General features: G+C 36.2%; 1 protein-coding gene across 2 annotated transcripts; it reads left to right on the forward strand.

Annotated features, from left to right (window-relative positions):
• Positions 1-4,346: 4,346 nt before the first annotated feature.
• LOC107829223 (O-fucosyltransferase 31) lies at positions 4,347-12,657 on the forward strand. Of its 2 annotated transcripts, none has more exons than XM_075227756.1 (10): positions 4,347-4,664; positions 9,056-9,118; positions 9,223-9,304; positions 9,453-9,523; positions 9,661-9,749; positions 9,927-10,130; positions 10,750-11,008; positions 11,303-11,530; positions 11,663-11,860; positions 12,112-12,657. In XM_075227756.1, exons 1-10 carry the CDS (start codon positions 4,539-4,541, stop codon positions 12,319-12,321), a joined length of 1,530 nt encoding a protein of 509 aa, XP_075083857.1. In that variant the 5' UTR covers positions 4,347-4,538; the 3' UTR covers positions 12,322-12,657. The 2 variants fall into 2 exon arrangements, with proteins under 2 accessions (XP_075083857.1, XP_075083856.1); XM_075227755.1 differs by having other exon boundaries at positions 4,348-4,664; positions 9,223-9,310.
• The last annotated feature ends 3,036 nt before the right edge of the window (positions 12,658-15,693 follow it).

Raw genomic sequence — 15,693 nt, forward strand, 5'->3', positions numbered from 1 at the left:
GCATTTCTAAAAGAATACCAGAACCCATCTCCTTCCTCAATCTCTGCAGTAATGTCTTTCATTAGCATAATAGTTGAATTCTTTATCGGTAGAAGAATGTCGTCGGAGAAAATTATGTATAGCCATGTTAGTTGTAGCAAGATGATTCTGAGTGTCAAACTTGAAAGATGGCATTGAGCGTAAAATAGAAATAATTTTACATATACAAAAATTATTTAATTCAAATTTATTAAGTATGTTTAGATTCAAATTTAAAAAGAGTAACTAATTATTAACAACACATAATGCATATTTTTTTAAAAAAAATTAAACTAAAAAAGAAACTAATTATTACCTAACCTAACAAACTTTGTCCTAAATTGCCAAGTGACCTATTGTGAGACTGTCACTTGGCTTAATGTGGAGGTTTTTTCTTCTTTTTTTAATAATATATAGATTATGTGATGCAATTATAAATTTATTACCTATTTGTAGGTAATTTTCACAAATTAGATTTGATAATTATTTTAAAGATTCGGAAATTAATAGCCTATAACAAAAGAAATTATAAATGATTATTTGTAGGAAGAGAATTGATAATCCAAATAAGGATGTAGATAATTTGTTTAGTGTAAAATTTGTATATAACATACAATATATATATATATATATATATATATATATATATATATATATATATATATATATATATATATATATATATAATTTTAAAAGAATGGTAGAAACTAGAAACAAAAAAAGAAAAGAAAAAGCTTAAATCAGTAAGGGATAATTTGAAATATAAATTTACGAGTAAAAATAGTTTTGTCTTGAATAACATAAATTTTTGCTTCTGCTTCTGCTAAGAAGCTAGAATTTTCTGCTTCTTCTCAAAAGCAGAAATACGGCTTCTACTGCTGGTGGCCAAAAGTACTTCTCCGTATTGGCCAAACAACTTAAATTTTTAAAAAAATACTTTTTGAGGGAAAAAAGAAGAAGATACTTTCGACCTCAGCTTGGCCAAACTGGCTCTAATAGTTAAGCTAATTAAGTTGTTTATAAGTTGTCATCCCCTTTAAAAACTCTTCCCTATTTGATGCCACGTGCTGTATTATAAGAGGTGCCTTCTTTCACCATCAGTTTACGAATCTATCCTTTTGATATCGTCTGTCTTCTTCTAAGAAACAAGAAAAATATTGTGAAAGCCTTTACTATGAAAAATCGAATCACTCAAAAAAAAGAAAAAGAATCACCGTATTGCAGTTGTAAGTTTTCTGCTGCTCAGTCTCATTTTAACTTCATGCTCAGTCTCGTTTTAACTATCATTTTAGTTCAAAAAATATGTCCCACATTAATTGTCACTTTATGATTTTAAGACTAAAATTGTTAATTATTTTCAACTATACCTTTTATATTAAAGAAATAGTTGTTCTTTTTAACATTGTCAATTCTCAAAAAGCATTTTATATGAATAACTTAGTAAACTATACCTTATATTTATTATTTTTCTTAATAGACGTGAAAAGAGCTAAATCCAGAGGCAGATGCAGTGTATTAGTGTCGCTTTATCTGAACCCACTATTTTTAATGTGCAATATAAGTTCATGTATAAAAATTTACTAAAATTGCAACACAAAGTAGATATGAATAAATAACTTTAAATATACAATGAGTTCAATGCTAAGGACCTTCAAGATTGAACCAAAAACTTAATTTTTGGATTCACCTATGGCTAACAGTTAAAATGAGACGGAGGGAGCAGTACTTTTTATGTAATTTTCAAATATGTAAATTTATTTCAAAAAACTTAAAGATTCTATATCCAAAATTAAAGTTAAAAAGTTTGACTATCATACCCGAAATACATCAAATACATTGGGACAGAGAAACCACTAGTACATCTTTTATGCTAACAAAGTTTAAGGACCTAGGCATTAGTAATCTTTAAGGGATCGTTTGGTATGGGATAATGTGGAATAAAATGTGATACTAAATTTATACTATGTCTGGTTGATGGGGTAAATTTATCCCGTCAACCAAACATAGTATAAACTTAATCCTGGATATCCCATCTTATTCCATCTTATCTCATCGGATAAATTTATACCGTCAACCAAATATAGTATAAACTTAGTCTCAACCTTAATCCTGGATATCCCATCTTATTTCATCTTAGCCCATCAAATTTGATATTATTTTATCTCACCTTCCAAGTGGAATAAATAGTCTAGGGGTTATAATTTCAGGACTATAATTCTGGAATAATTTAGTTAGCATACCAAAGACCCCTAAGTATATTAGCAGGATCCAAGATTTAAGTTCTATTAATTTAACCTTTAGGTTTATAACATTGAATCTACTTGTATTTTTAAAATTATGAGTTCAAATCAATTATTTATTGCAATAGTAATTTTTCATACAAAGATTTATGTTCACATTTGAAAATATTAAGTTAAGATGAACATGCTAATGCAATGTTGCGTCCATCGCTGATTGTTAGACGGATTCGAATTCATATGCTCTCTCGACTCAGTTTATATAGCAATATTTGACTAAACATAGATGACATTTATGTGGCTGGAAGTCTAAAGTTAAATTTTTAAATGTGCCCCTAAAATGGGCCAGAGTGAGTACTAATTCATATTATTAGGGGAAATTATCAATTATGTCCGCCCATAAGTAAGTTATTATAAAATTGATCAATTCATAAAATATTATGAATATTAGGCAATTGCTACTAGTATTAGCCCATTAGCTATTTGTAGCCAAAAAAATCAAATTTTTTCTTTCTTTTTGAGTGGATGTTGTTGGAATAGATTTGGTACATATGAAGGAGTTTGAATCTCAATTTTGGGATGCTTTGGTGGAATTTTGAGATAGTTTGAATTGAAAATTCGAAGTAGAAGATGAATATGAAAAAAGATGATATGTGTATCATACTATGTATCATTTAAGTATCACATAAGTATTATATGTGTATCAAATGTGTATAACATGTATATTCATATATACTTGTGTGTGAGATACATGCGTGATGCATGTTTGATATACGTGTCGCAAAAAAAATTTTAAACTCGATTTTAACTATGAATTTTGATACCAAACCAGTCCAAATAACCTCCAATCTTGCTTAAATCTTATATATCGCCTCATCTTATGTTTTTAACGAATTTCATCCATATCCATTGAAACAAATCCTTGTTGCCTAATTTTTGTAATATTGTATATCATTGATAATGAATTCTGACTCCAAACTAGTCTAATTCACCTTCAAACTTTCTCAAATTTTGTATATTGTCTCATCTATGTGTTTTAAATGGCATGGGCGTAAGGCGAGGCGTTTTACATATACCTCAGCGAGGCGTAAGCCCCATGGATATTTAATTTTAATATTTTATAAAATAATATAATTACAGTAAATATTTATAAATATGTAAAATTCAATAAAATTTGAAGAAAACAATATATAGATTTTATATATATATATATATATATATATATATATATATATATATATATATATATATATATATATATATATATACAAAAAACTAGTCAAAACAATCTATTATACGGTACTTACAAGCACAAGTAACTTGAGTCGAAAAGAATAAAGTTTTCTATATGGAGGAACAAAAAAGATGACTAACCTGCAATTTGAACTTTTAACTTAGTGCTACGAAGAAAAATGGAGTTCTCTTTGTATTTGTAAAAAAAAAAATGAATATTCGTTGTATTGGGAGATATTAGCAGACTAGAGAACACGATAAAGAATTGGGAAAGACCATAAATTAGGGCTTTAATCAATAAAAAAAGGTCTTGACTTTTAAATTTAATACATTTCAGTTCCTTTTTTTAAAACTTTTGAGTAATTACAAGTTGACATATGAGAATTTGGGTATTATATGAAAGACTTATTCAACAAAATTTATTTTAATTTGAAAAGGTCTTTGGGGCTTACGTTTCACTACAAAAAACGTGTCTCAAACGCCCGGGTGTACGCCCTGAATTGTTGGGCATACGCCTCTTGAGACTTTCGCCCCACACCATCGTCTCAAGGCGTTTTTGGTGTGCCTCGCCCCAAAAACGCCTTTTAAAACACTGGTGTTTTCAACGAATCGCAACAATATCCATCGAAAAAATCTTTTTTTTGCCTATTGTTTTTGAATATTGTACATCATTGATACTTTTTTGTGGCTATTTTTGGTAGCATGACTAAAATCGCCATTGTTGATAAATAATGTCTTTTTTGGGTACATTACTGTAAGATGTCTTACTGGATTGTACCGTACGCTTTCTCTACTATCTACGAATTGATTTTATATGTACGTACTTGATATATATGGAGAAAGGTGCACCCGTGACATACTATTACTGTAGCGAATAATCATAATGTCTCCCCTTTTCTGTTCTTCTTGAAATGCGCTTATTTTCTTCTTATATATTCCTCCTAAATCAAGGCTCTTTGGAAAAATCTGTTATTGATTAGATTCATTCTACTATTATTGATCAGGGGTTGAGCCAATACTGCCGTTTATTAAGTGGCCGCACAACCAAGTATGAGTGTCTATTACAGTAGCAGCCATAGAAGTGGGACAATGGCTGGTGTTTTTCTGCTGCTTTTGCCCATTTTCTTTCCCAGTCTTTTCACTCCTTTGAGCTATGCCTCCCCCTCCATTTTCTCGGTATGTTTCCAGTTGTATCTCACTCTGTAATTTTTCTGCCTTTATGTCACTAGAAAATGTATGGAACCTATTGTGTTAAACAAATTACTGAGTATTGTAATGAAACAAGTCTAAATGGAACAGAATAAATAGTGAGAATTGGTGCCCACAAGACTTGGTTCAGGCGGTTAGAGGCATCAACGGCGGAGCCATGTTTTCGGTTCAAAATATAAAAAAAGTAAACACACAAAAAACCCGGGGTTCAACATATCTTATATACATAAAAATAAAAATTTTAACCTATCCACACAATGCAATTGACTCCTGTCTGAGAGGTAGTGTTGGATGTGTAGGTTAGGTGCATGTCACGAGTCTGAACCCTGCCGCGGACAAAAAGCTAGTTTTAAGTGGAGAAGGGTGACCCATTATTCGCCGAGTTTCGAATCGTGCGCAAGCTGGTCCTAGGAATTTCTCAAAAAGGGCAACTCCGTGCATATGGCATCCCGCGTTCACGCAGGGTTCGTTGAAGGGTCGCACCTCAAGGGTTGTAATGTAAACAGCCTACCCTAATGTAAGCATTAATGACTGCTTCTACAGTTCGAACCCGTGACCTATAGGTCACACAGAGATAATTCAAACCCGTGACCTATAGATCCTCAAAATTTCTCACAAAAAAGAAAAAGGAAAAAGATACTGACCGTCGGTATGGCTTACTCCTAGAAGCTTGGGATTGAAGTGTTATTGTTGTTCTAATGTTTTTTTTTTGGTCGCAAATACCCATATATCAATCTTTAGTGATGTTGTTTCTTCAATGTCTTTTTTCCTTCTAAGTTGTGCTGTTTTCTTTTTCACCGTGGTCCAAGGCAAAGTGAAGCGAAGAAAGCGGTGTACCTGAAGTTAGTAGGGAGCACTGGCGAGAAGGAGAGGAGAGCGAACAGTGAGAGGTATAACACCGCTAGGAAGGAGGCGAAGCTGGCGGTCAAAGAGGCTAAGACTGCGACTTTTGCTCGTTTGTACGAGGAACTGGGGGACAAAGGTGGGGAGAAGAAGTTATTCCGGCTGGCAAAGGCGAGAGAGAGGAAGGCTCGGGATCTGGACCAAGTGAGGTGCATCAAAGATGAGGACGGTAGAGTTTTGATGAGGGAGGACCGGATTAAACGGAAATGGCAGACCTACTTTCATAAAATTCTGAATTAAGAAGGGGATCAGGATATTGTGTTAGGTGAATTGGGGCATTACGAGAGTCACCGTGACTTTAGGTATTGTAGGCGCATCAAGGTTGAGGAGGTCGTGGAGACTATGCGTAAGATGAGTAGGGGCTGAGCTACTGGGCCAGACGAAATTCCGGTACAATTTTGGAGGTGTGTGGGTAAAGCATGCTTGGAGTGGCTGACTGGGCTGTTTAATGTTATTTTCAGGACGAAGAGGATGCCGGAGGAGTGGAGGTGGAGCACGGTGGTTCCGCTGTATAAGAACAAAGGTGATATCCAGAGTTGTAACAGTTATAGGGGTATCAAATTACTGAGTCATACCATGAAAGTTTGGGAGAGGGTGGTAGAAGTGAGGGTGAGAAGGACAGTGTTTATTTCAGACAACCAGTTCGGGTTCATGCGGGGGCGTTCTACCACAGAAGCTATCCACCTTATTAGGAGGTTGGTGGAACAATACAGGGATAGGAAGAAGGAGCTGTACATTATGTTTATTGATCTGGAGAAGGCGTATGACAAGGTTTCTATGGAGGTTCTATGGAGATGCCTAGAGGCCAAAGGTGTGTTGGTTGCTTACATTAGGGTGATTAAGGACATGTATGATGGAGTTAAGACTCGGGTTAGGATAGTGAGAGGCGACTTGAAGCATTTTATGGTTTTTATGGGGTTGCACCAAGGGTCGACGCTCAGCCCATGCCTATTTGACCTAGTGATGGATGCATTGACACATCATATCTAAGGGAAGGTACCATGGTGTATATTATTTGCTGACGACATAGTTTTGATTGATGGGACGCGAGGCGGCATCAACGAGAGACTGGAGGTTTGGAGACAGGCCCTCGAGTCTAAGAGTTTCAAGTTTAGCAGGATTAAGACGGAATACCTAGAGTGCAAGTTCAGCGTCGAGCCGACAGAAGCAGGAGTGGACGTGAGGCTTGAATCACAGGTCATCCCCAAAAGGGGTAGTTTCAAGTACCTTGGGTCGGTTATACAGGGGATGGTGAGATCGACGAAGATATCACACACCGTATAGGGGTGAGGTGGATGAAGTGGAAGTTAGCGTTTGGAGTCCTGTATGACAAGAAAGTGTCACCGATACTCAAAGGTAAGTTCTATAGAGCGGTAGTTAGACCGACCATGTTGTATGAGGCTGAGTGTTGGCCAGTTAAGAACTCATATATCCAGAAGATGAAAGTAGCACAAATGTGGATGTTGAGGTGGATGTACGAGCACACTAAGATGGATAAGATTAGGAATGAAGATATTCGAGAGAAGGTGGGTGTGACCCCCATGGATGACAAGCTGTGGGAAGCAAGGCTCAGATGACTCGGGCACGTTCAGAGAAGAAGCCCAGATGCCCCGGTAAGGAGGTGTGAGCGGCTGGCTTTGGTGGGTACGAGGAGAGGTAGAGGGCAGCCTAAGAAGTATTGGGGAGAGGTGATCAGGTAGGACATGATGTGACTTCAGATTACCGAGGACATGGCCCTAGACATGAAGTTGTGGAGGTCGAGCATTAAGGTTGTAAGTTAGGGGATAGTTGTGCATATTTCTACAATGAGGCTAGTCTGCTAGGATTTAGTCTTAGACTGTTAGTGGTTAATGTTGAGTTCACACCATTCTTTCGTTTCTCTTAGTGATGGGCTTTATCTACTGGTTATTTTCTGGTTCTTGTGATGCTGTTATTTTTTTCTATGATTTTTATTGATGGTATTGATATATTTCCTCTTTTCGTCGTCTTTTCGTCCTCTTGAGCCAAGGGTCTATCGGAAACAGCCTCTCTACCCCCTCGGGGTGGGGGTAAGGTCTGCGTGCACACTACCCTCCCCAGACCCCACTAGTGGGAGTTCACTGGGTCGTTGTTGTTGTTGCTGGCTTCATTAAGGTCTGTTGGGAATAAAGGAAACTGATTCCTGGGGATGGATAGAAAAGCGGAAAAGCATAAAAATACAATCTTTGAAGTGAAAATGGCATCTGAGTATGATAAAATTCTCTGGAGGATCAATTGAAGGGGTTAAATTGTAAAAACTTGGTGTGTCGCATTTAATCTTTGGGTGTAGAAGGGGAAGTGGTTGGATGAACAGTGATGTTGAAACCAGAAAGTGTATGCTAGTCAATTTTAGGGAGTCAGAAGTAAGGATAATCCGGAAATATCTGGATTCGGCAATTGTAGAAACTTCTGGTTTAGTGTCTTGCATATGAATGGCTGATGATTTTTGTTGTGATGCCCAGTAGTATCTTTCAGTTTTAACCCCTAAGAAACTGGCAGAAGAAATCTTTGTTATGTCATAATCTTGGAATCTGGCATTATTTTACAAACTTGTCTTTTCTTTTATAAAGAAGGGTTTGTTAAGTTGGATATGTTGGCTTGGACCATTTATACGCCATCTTTTTATTCTGTGCATGAAGATGGTATTTGTCTGGTAATTAGGAATGCACAATGCCAGTCTGTCTAACTGTAGAGACCATAGAGAAGAATTGTTTAGTCCGCCGTAAAATACGAGTTCTTTAAGTTGGAGTTGTTGGCTCGATCATCATTAGTTGTTAAAATAAATGACAGTCGTTTAGTCAGATAAATACTGTGTTAGATGTTATTCACAGTGAGGTATAGCATTTAAGTAAGTTCACCATACTCCTGTTCAAATTGAAGAAAGCCACAATTACTTGGGTTTTGCATAATATTCTGGAAATGCACACTTCTTAGCCCAGAAAAGAGCATACTATTGTTTGTCATTCTAACAGTTGCTGACATGAATCACCAAACAAAAACTACTAATCACTGTTCAATGTTTTCTACCTTTGTCCACGTTTCGAACTATTTAAGATGAAGCTAGATAATGCTATACATCAGTAGAAATAAAATATCATGTGGTTTCCTTGCCTGGAAAGTCTTAATTCTGCAAAAATGGTAAAGCAAAAATAGGTATAGGTCTGCATAACTCTTCTGAAAGGAACCTAACAAGGCAGCATTTCTAGCTAAGAGAACGTGATATTGCCAGCGCAATGAATAGTTTCTGACTACAAAGAGAACAGAACTCTAGTAGAACAAGAGACGATGTGAAAAGTTTATCTGCATTGAATAAAACTTTGACAACTTGGGAATACAGTCATACTTTTGGTTGTCACTACACGATTTTACTTGCACCATTTATCGAAGATCGATTCTTAAGGCAAAATTTATATCCTTAATCCAGTTTGCATCCACAGGAATGGAATGCTCCAAAACCCAGGCACTCGCGTCTTCTGAAGAGTGCTCTACAACGCCAAACTGTGCGTAAGACTATTCGTTGCATTCATTTGTTCCTCCAAATTTTACTCTTGTTACCCAGAGAATGGTAGAAGGATCTCTTATTGGGTTCTTCTTTTCCATTTAGTCATCTGAAGAACAGTCTGACCTATGGATGCCTTTGGCCTACCAAGGATGGAAACCCTGTACTGAATCTGTCATCGCCTCTAGTGAGTGTCTGTGGATTAGTTCTAACGCACTTCAACTTTCATGTGTCGTTTCAAGGATCTCTGTGCAGCATTCTTTCATTTCGTAGCATCAACGTGATATTTCATTTACTCTTTTATTTCTGATTCACTGTTGCTCAAACATATGCAGCACTACCTGAAAAATCTGAGGGATATATTCAAGTGTTCCTCGATGGAGGATTAAATCAACAAAGGATGGCGGTGCGTATCATAAGTGTGCTCTGTTTATGGGGACAACATATATGAGAAATGCTTATTATAGGAATGTTTGTGCCGTGGATACCGTTTCTTAACAAGTGTTATGAGATGATTACTAATATGTGTACTTCTTGAATAAGATCTGTGATGCAGTTGTTGTTGCCAAGATCCTGAATGCTACACTTGTGATCCCTTATTTGGAAGTAAATCCTGTTTGGCAAGATTCAAGGTTGTTGTAATATATTGCTACATTGATTTTTTATTTTCGGTTTTTAAATACATAATACAAGGTTCTTTCTTTAATAACGGTGGTGTCCGGGTCACCTTGCACTCACCTCGACTATTCCACCGGGTACCTGCATCCTTCCACAAGTACATAATACAAGTCATCTGCTACTTCCTGCAGTACATTCGAGGATATCTTTGATGTTGATTATTTCATCAATGTATTGAAAGACGATATAGCAATAGTTAAAGAGCTGCCCGATGAATTATCTTGGAGCACACGAGAGTATTATGCAACTGGTATTCGACCTACCAGAATCAAGACAGCATCAGTTCATGCTTCGACAAACTGGTATTTGGACAATGTATTGCCTGTCCTGCAGAGGTAGCTCACATGATTGATTTTTGTATTAAAAATGTTTTGTTGATTTTATTTGATAACTACCTATGACTTCTATTTCTCAACAAAGCAGGTTAACAATTCAAAAGTAGAAGGTCTAATTAGTTAAGAGTATTCGCAGTGCTTTTGAATTTATAAAAAAAATGCTTCACAAGGTCTACAACCTAGCATTAGCATTGGTATTGTTTTTGTCATGCTAGATATGACGCTAATTGCCAAAAGTATAATTTCTACATACCGAAAGTATTCAAGAGTTTTTGGATTTTCAGAAAGAAAAAAAAAAGCTTCTAAAATTCTACAACATAGCACTAGCTGCACTTATATTTTTTGTCATGATAGACGCAATGCCTTTCAGTTATAATACCTAAGAACAGATGGTTGCATATTTCCTTCATGTGAGTTACTTTAGTTAGTTATTATGACCCGGATTGTGACCTTATGTAAAGTTTAGATGAGCAATTTGGCAAATAGTTTGCTGTGTTTGATTTATTTCTTAGTATAAACATGTTTCTTCTGAATAGATAGCTATTCTGTATTCACGGCTTTTGGCTCTACTTTTGGAGTCGCTCATTAAAATAACATTTTCTTTTTCGGAATAATTCAGTTATGGAATTGCTGCAATAGCACCATTTTCTCACCGAATGACATTTGACAACTTGCCTAAGTACCTCCAACACCTTCGATGTAAAGTGAACTTTCAAGCACTAGCCTTTGTTCCTCACATAAGACATCTTGGAGATGTCCTTGTCAATCGCCTCAGAGATCCTTCTACCAAAGATGGTAGTAATTACATTAGAGAGGTTAGTGAGAAGTACAAACTAGGAGCAGGGAAGTTTGTTGCTCTTCACCTTCGCTTTGACAAGGTAAAACACTCTTCTTTGAGCAGTTAGTATCAGGATTATAGTTATCTGCTCCTCGCATTACAATGATTATCTGCCTGAAGTAAATTGGAAGTTTTAACTTGCGGATCCTGCAGTATCTCCTGATCAAATAACTAGTCTTATCATTTCCAGATAGAGTTTGTTGTCCTTGAAACCTGTTAAAGTCAACATCATATGTCCTCTGATCCACTTTTTCTTTTCCTTCGTTACATTGTTTAGTTTTGAGCTTTCAAATCTTGCTCTCCCGTCCACAATGTAACCTTGTAATCTTTCCAGGATATGGCTGCACATTCAGCGTGTGATTTTGGTGGTGGAAAGGCTGAAAAACTGGCATTAGCCAAATATAGGCAAGTGATTTGGCAGGGAAGAGTCCTAAACTCTCAATTTACTGATGAAGAGTTGAGAAGTCAAGGACGGTGCCCATTGACCCCAGAAGAAATTGGATTACTGCTGGCAGCTTTGGGATTTGACAATAGCACTCGATTATATCTTGCCTCCCATAAGGTCTCCACTTTGTCTGTAGATCTCTCTATATTTTCTACTTTTCAAAATTTTCCCTGGTGTTTGAGGTGCAAGATTATCTTAAGCCTGTACTTTTGTTTTCTAAAGTTACTCTTTCTATGTCAATGTTTCTAGGTTTATGGTGGGGAAGCCCGGATCTCAACCCTGAGAAGTTTGTTTCCGCTGATGGAAGACAAAAAGAGCCTTGCTTCTTCAGATGAAAGAGCTCTTATTAAAGGGAAGGCTTCCTTACTGGCTGCGGTTGATTATTATGTCAGCATGCACAGTGATATTTTCATTTCCGCGTCCCCAGGAAATATGCATAATGCAATGGTAATCACCTGCACTTCTAATTTTTGAGTTGCAATTTAGCTGCTGTACTGCATTTCAGAATTTACTTCATAATATTAGGTCTAGGCATTTGAGTTTTTTCATTTTCGTTGGAAAGACTGAATATCTATAAGGATATCCTATTTGCTTATCATGTAGCTCAGATCCCCTTGGACTTTATATCCAAAACACGAACCTTGTTTGATATTTATTTGAATCCGATATGCACCGGCTAATCAACTTGAAATCAACAGGTGGGGCATCGAACGTACTATAATCTGAAGACAATAAGGCCTAACATGGCCTTATTAGGCCAGCTTTTCCTGAATAAAACCCTGAGTTGGCCAGAGTTCAAAGAGGCAGTTGTGGAAGGACACAAGAACCGACAAGGGCAGATCAGACTTCGCAAACCTAATCGATCTCTGTACACGTATCCTGCTCCTGATTGCATGTGCCAGGGTTGAGCGTGCCTTTGCAGTATCTGTGCTGACATTAGGTTAGTGTTTGTGCCTCTAAAGTTAAAATAAAAGGCCGACCCCTTATTCTATAGATAGAATTTTTGTTGCCACCTGAGAATTACTGTTCTTGCAGAATATGTGTTACAATTTGGTATTAGTCCTGTGATGACCATTATACAGAGAGCATCTTAGGCCAGAGATACCTTACTATATTTACCAGTTTTCTGAACCGCTGGAATGAATTGTTGCAAAGAGTGTGTTTCCTTTGGCTGTGGTAGAAATGATAGATAAATTACCAAATGACAGCTAGTGAATGGAAAATTTTCTTGATTTGACCTTTTAGAATATCTTTTTTAGAGTTAGATCAAGGAGATGCTATTGATAATAATATGATAGATCTAGTGCAAATATGTCGACCATCATCTAGTGATGAAGTTGCTCATCAGCAGCAGTATCATATCTGGACACAGAATTGGTGCAGTAGGCCTTACCAAGTTTGATTTATGAAGTTGGTTCTCAAAATGCATTTTCTTATGAAATATTATCATATATTATTCGGTAAAGGGCTAAAAATACCCCTATCATTTGGTAAATGGTTTGCTTTTACGCTCTGTCTACCTATTGGTTAAAAAATGCATACACCGTTATCTTCTGGTCTAATTATCCTCGCGACTGACGAAAATTTTTGTGGCCCCTTTTTTGATATGTTGGCAGCACGTAATTGGGTGACTCCCTTGTCCGGATCAAATTTAACCCACTCCAGATTTAAATCCGCTCCAGTTTATTGGACCAACCCATTGTAAAAACCCCATCTTCCTCGTCTCTCCTCCAAAAAAGTAGTCACAGCCTCCATAAACCGCCAGGCTTCTAAAACTAGTCGCCAGTCAGTCACCCGAAACACCACCAAAAACCACCACAAACTCCAACTGAGACTAGCCACTATCCATCGTAAAAATAGCTATATAAACTCACCTAGAAACCTCCATTAATGCAACTCCAAAAACCAGTTGCATCGCACCATAAAAACCGGCCCCAAATTACCTTCTTCTTCCTTCAAAACACCACCATTTTCAGCTCCAAAACCCATCTGATGATTCTGTTTAGTTTGAGTTTTGTCGGCAAAGCTGAAACTCTCACCGGAAAGTCAAACTCTGACAAAGCTTCTCATCCCTCTCTTTGTCTCTCTATATTCTACATCTAATCCACTTCTATTTAAAAATATTGAATTAGTTTTTTAAAGAAGACGATTCCATCTTTGATAAATCATAGTTCACGGTGAAGAAGTGGTAGTCCAGTGGTGCTTTTTTTTGTGGTTCAATGGAAGAAACTGGCTGGAAATGAAGAATGGATGGGAAAATGGAAAATGAAAAATAAATAGGAAGAGAAAGGTAAAATCAATAACGCTAAAATTAACCAAGTTTCACACAATGCGGAGGAGGAGGACGGCGACATGGGTGGGTGAGAAGACGAGTTGGGTGAGTATTCTGTTTTCTTTCTTTTTCATTTTTTTGTTTAAAATATTTTCAGTCTAGTCGGGCGGGTTTAAATCTGGAGCAGGTTAAATTTGATTTGGACAAGGGCTGTACGTGCTGTCAACACATTAAAAAAGGGACCAAAGATATTTACGCCAATCGTGAGGGTAATTTTAGACCAGAAGATAACGTTGTATCCATTTTTGGACGAATAGGTAGATGGATCATAAAAGTAAACATTTACCAAACGATAAGTGTATTTTTGGCCCTTTTCCGTATATTATATATCGATTTTTTTATTAGTATTATCCTGTCACATATATGGATTGAAGTCAAGCAATGCTATAAACAATTTTCACTAATTTTTAAGAGTTACTAACACATTCAATTTGGGGATAAGAAAAAGAGGACTGAACAAAGCATATCCTCTCAGTAGTAAAATTTATTACCATTAGTGACCAATTCGATCGTCAATAACGCTAATATGGAATTGCAATAGACTAATTTGATAGGTAAAAATCGTGTTGTTTCAGTCAAAATCTGGTCCATTGATCGGAAAGTAAAGTAAAGGAACTTATTACCCTATTAAAGATATTCAAGAAATAAAACTATCCACAAAATTAATAATTCTAAGAGCCCGTTTGGACATAAGAAATTTTTTCCTTTTTTCTAAAAAAATTTTACTTTTTTCGAAATCGGCGTTTGTTCATAAAATTTCTAATTTTCATTTGAAGATGTATTTTGAAAATTTTCGAAAATTTGAAAAATTACAAAAAGCTATTTTTCAAAATTTTCACTCAAATCACTCACAAAACTTCAAAAACAACCCAAAATTATATTCATGTCCAAATACAACTCTAAATTTCAAATACCATTTTCACTTGAAAATTTTTTTCTAACCTATTTTAAAATTTTATAATTCTTATGTCCAAACGCCCACTAAAAAACTCGTATTTTAAAAAATGTAACGACAAGTCAGTTAACGACCAGCCAAACGAGAAAGACAATATGCAGAATTTGGTGGCATTAATCAACTGGAATTATGTTTGTTGTGATTACAAAAAGGAAAAAATTTAATATTGTTGCAGAAGATCGTGGGTTAACTAGCACACAATCACACACAAAGCAAATAGAGAAGAAAAATCAACATAAGGATTTAACGAGGTTCAGCTAAGTGATGTTAGGCCAAAATGAGATTTTTAGCACATTACTCGCCTTATATTTTGTTGGTTTAGTGAGTTATTGTGCGACAATTGCGCTAAATTATGTTGTTTTATGTGTAGGAACATCGGAATAAATCATCGAATGAAAGTTGCACAAAACGAGGACAAAAAATGCAAGAAAAGAGCCAAAAATATCAAGTACACAAATCGTGCTACAGACCAGGTTTCGCGAGGTCTATAGCCAGGTCGGCCGCGCTATAGACCAGGCTTCGCGAGGTCTATAGCCAGGTCGATCGCGCTACAGACCAGGCTTCGCGAGGGCTATAGCACGGTAACTAAAGTCGCGGGTTAAAAGATCCAAACCCGAATTTGAACCGGGGGATTGACATAAATACTCCCCAAATGAGTTATTCTAGGGTTGTACATGATTTTGGAGAAGAAAAAGGTTGCCAAGCACTGTGGGGCAAGAATCAAACGAATTTTCCTTTTCTTTATCTCTTTACTTTGTAGTTTAATGTCTTTGAACATTATGTTAATTGTTGTTGTATTTATGAGTAACTAAACTCTCTTATCTAAGGTTTGATGGAACCTATTGGAGGATGATTTTTTAATGCGTTTAATATAGATTTGCCTTTGATTTTTCTCTACTTGTTCAACTACATTTTTATTGTTGTTAATTGAAGATCTCTCAATTAACTGTACCCATTTAGTGTGTATATTGATCAAGAGAGGGTACACATTTA

This window comes from Nicotiana tabacum, chromosome 13 (genome assembly GCF_000715075.1).
Source record: "Nicotiana tabacum cultivar K326 chromosome 13, ASM71507v2, whole genome shotgun sequence".
Taxonomy (NCBI): Eukaryota; Viridiplantae; Streptophyta; class Magnoliopsida; order Solanales; family Solanaceae; genus Nicotiana; species Nicotiana tabacum.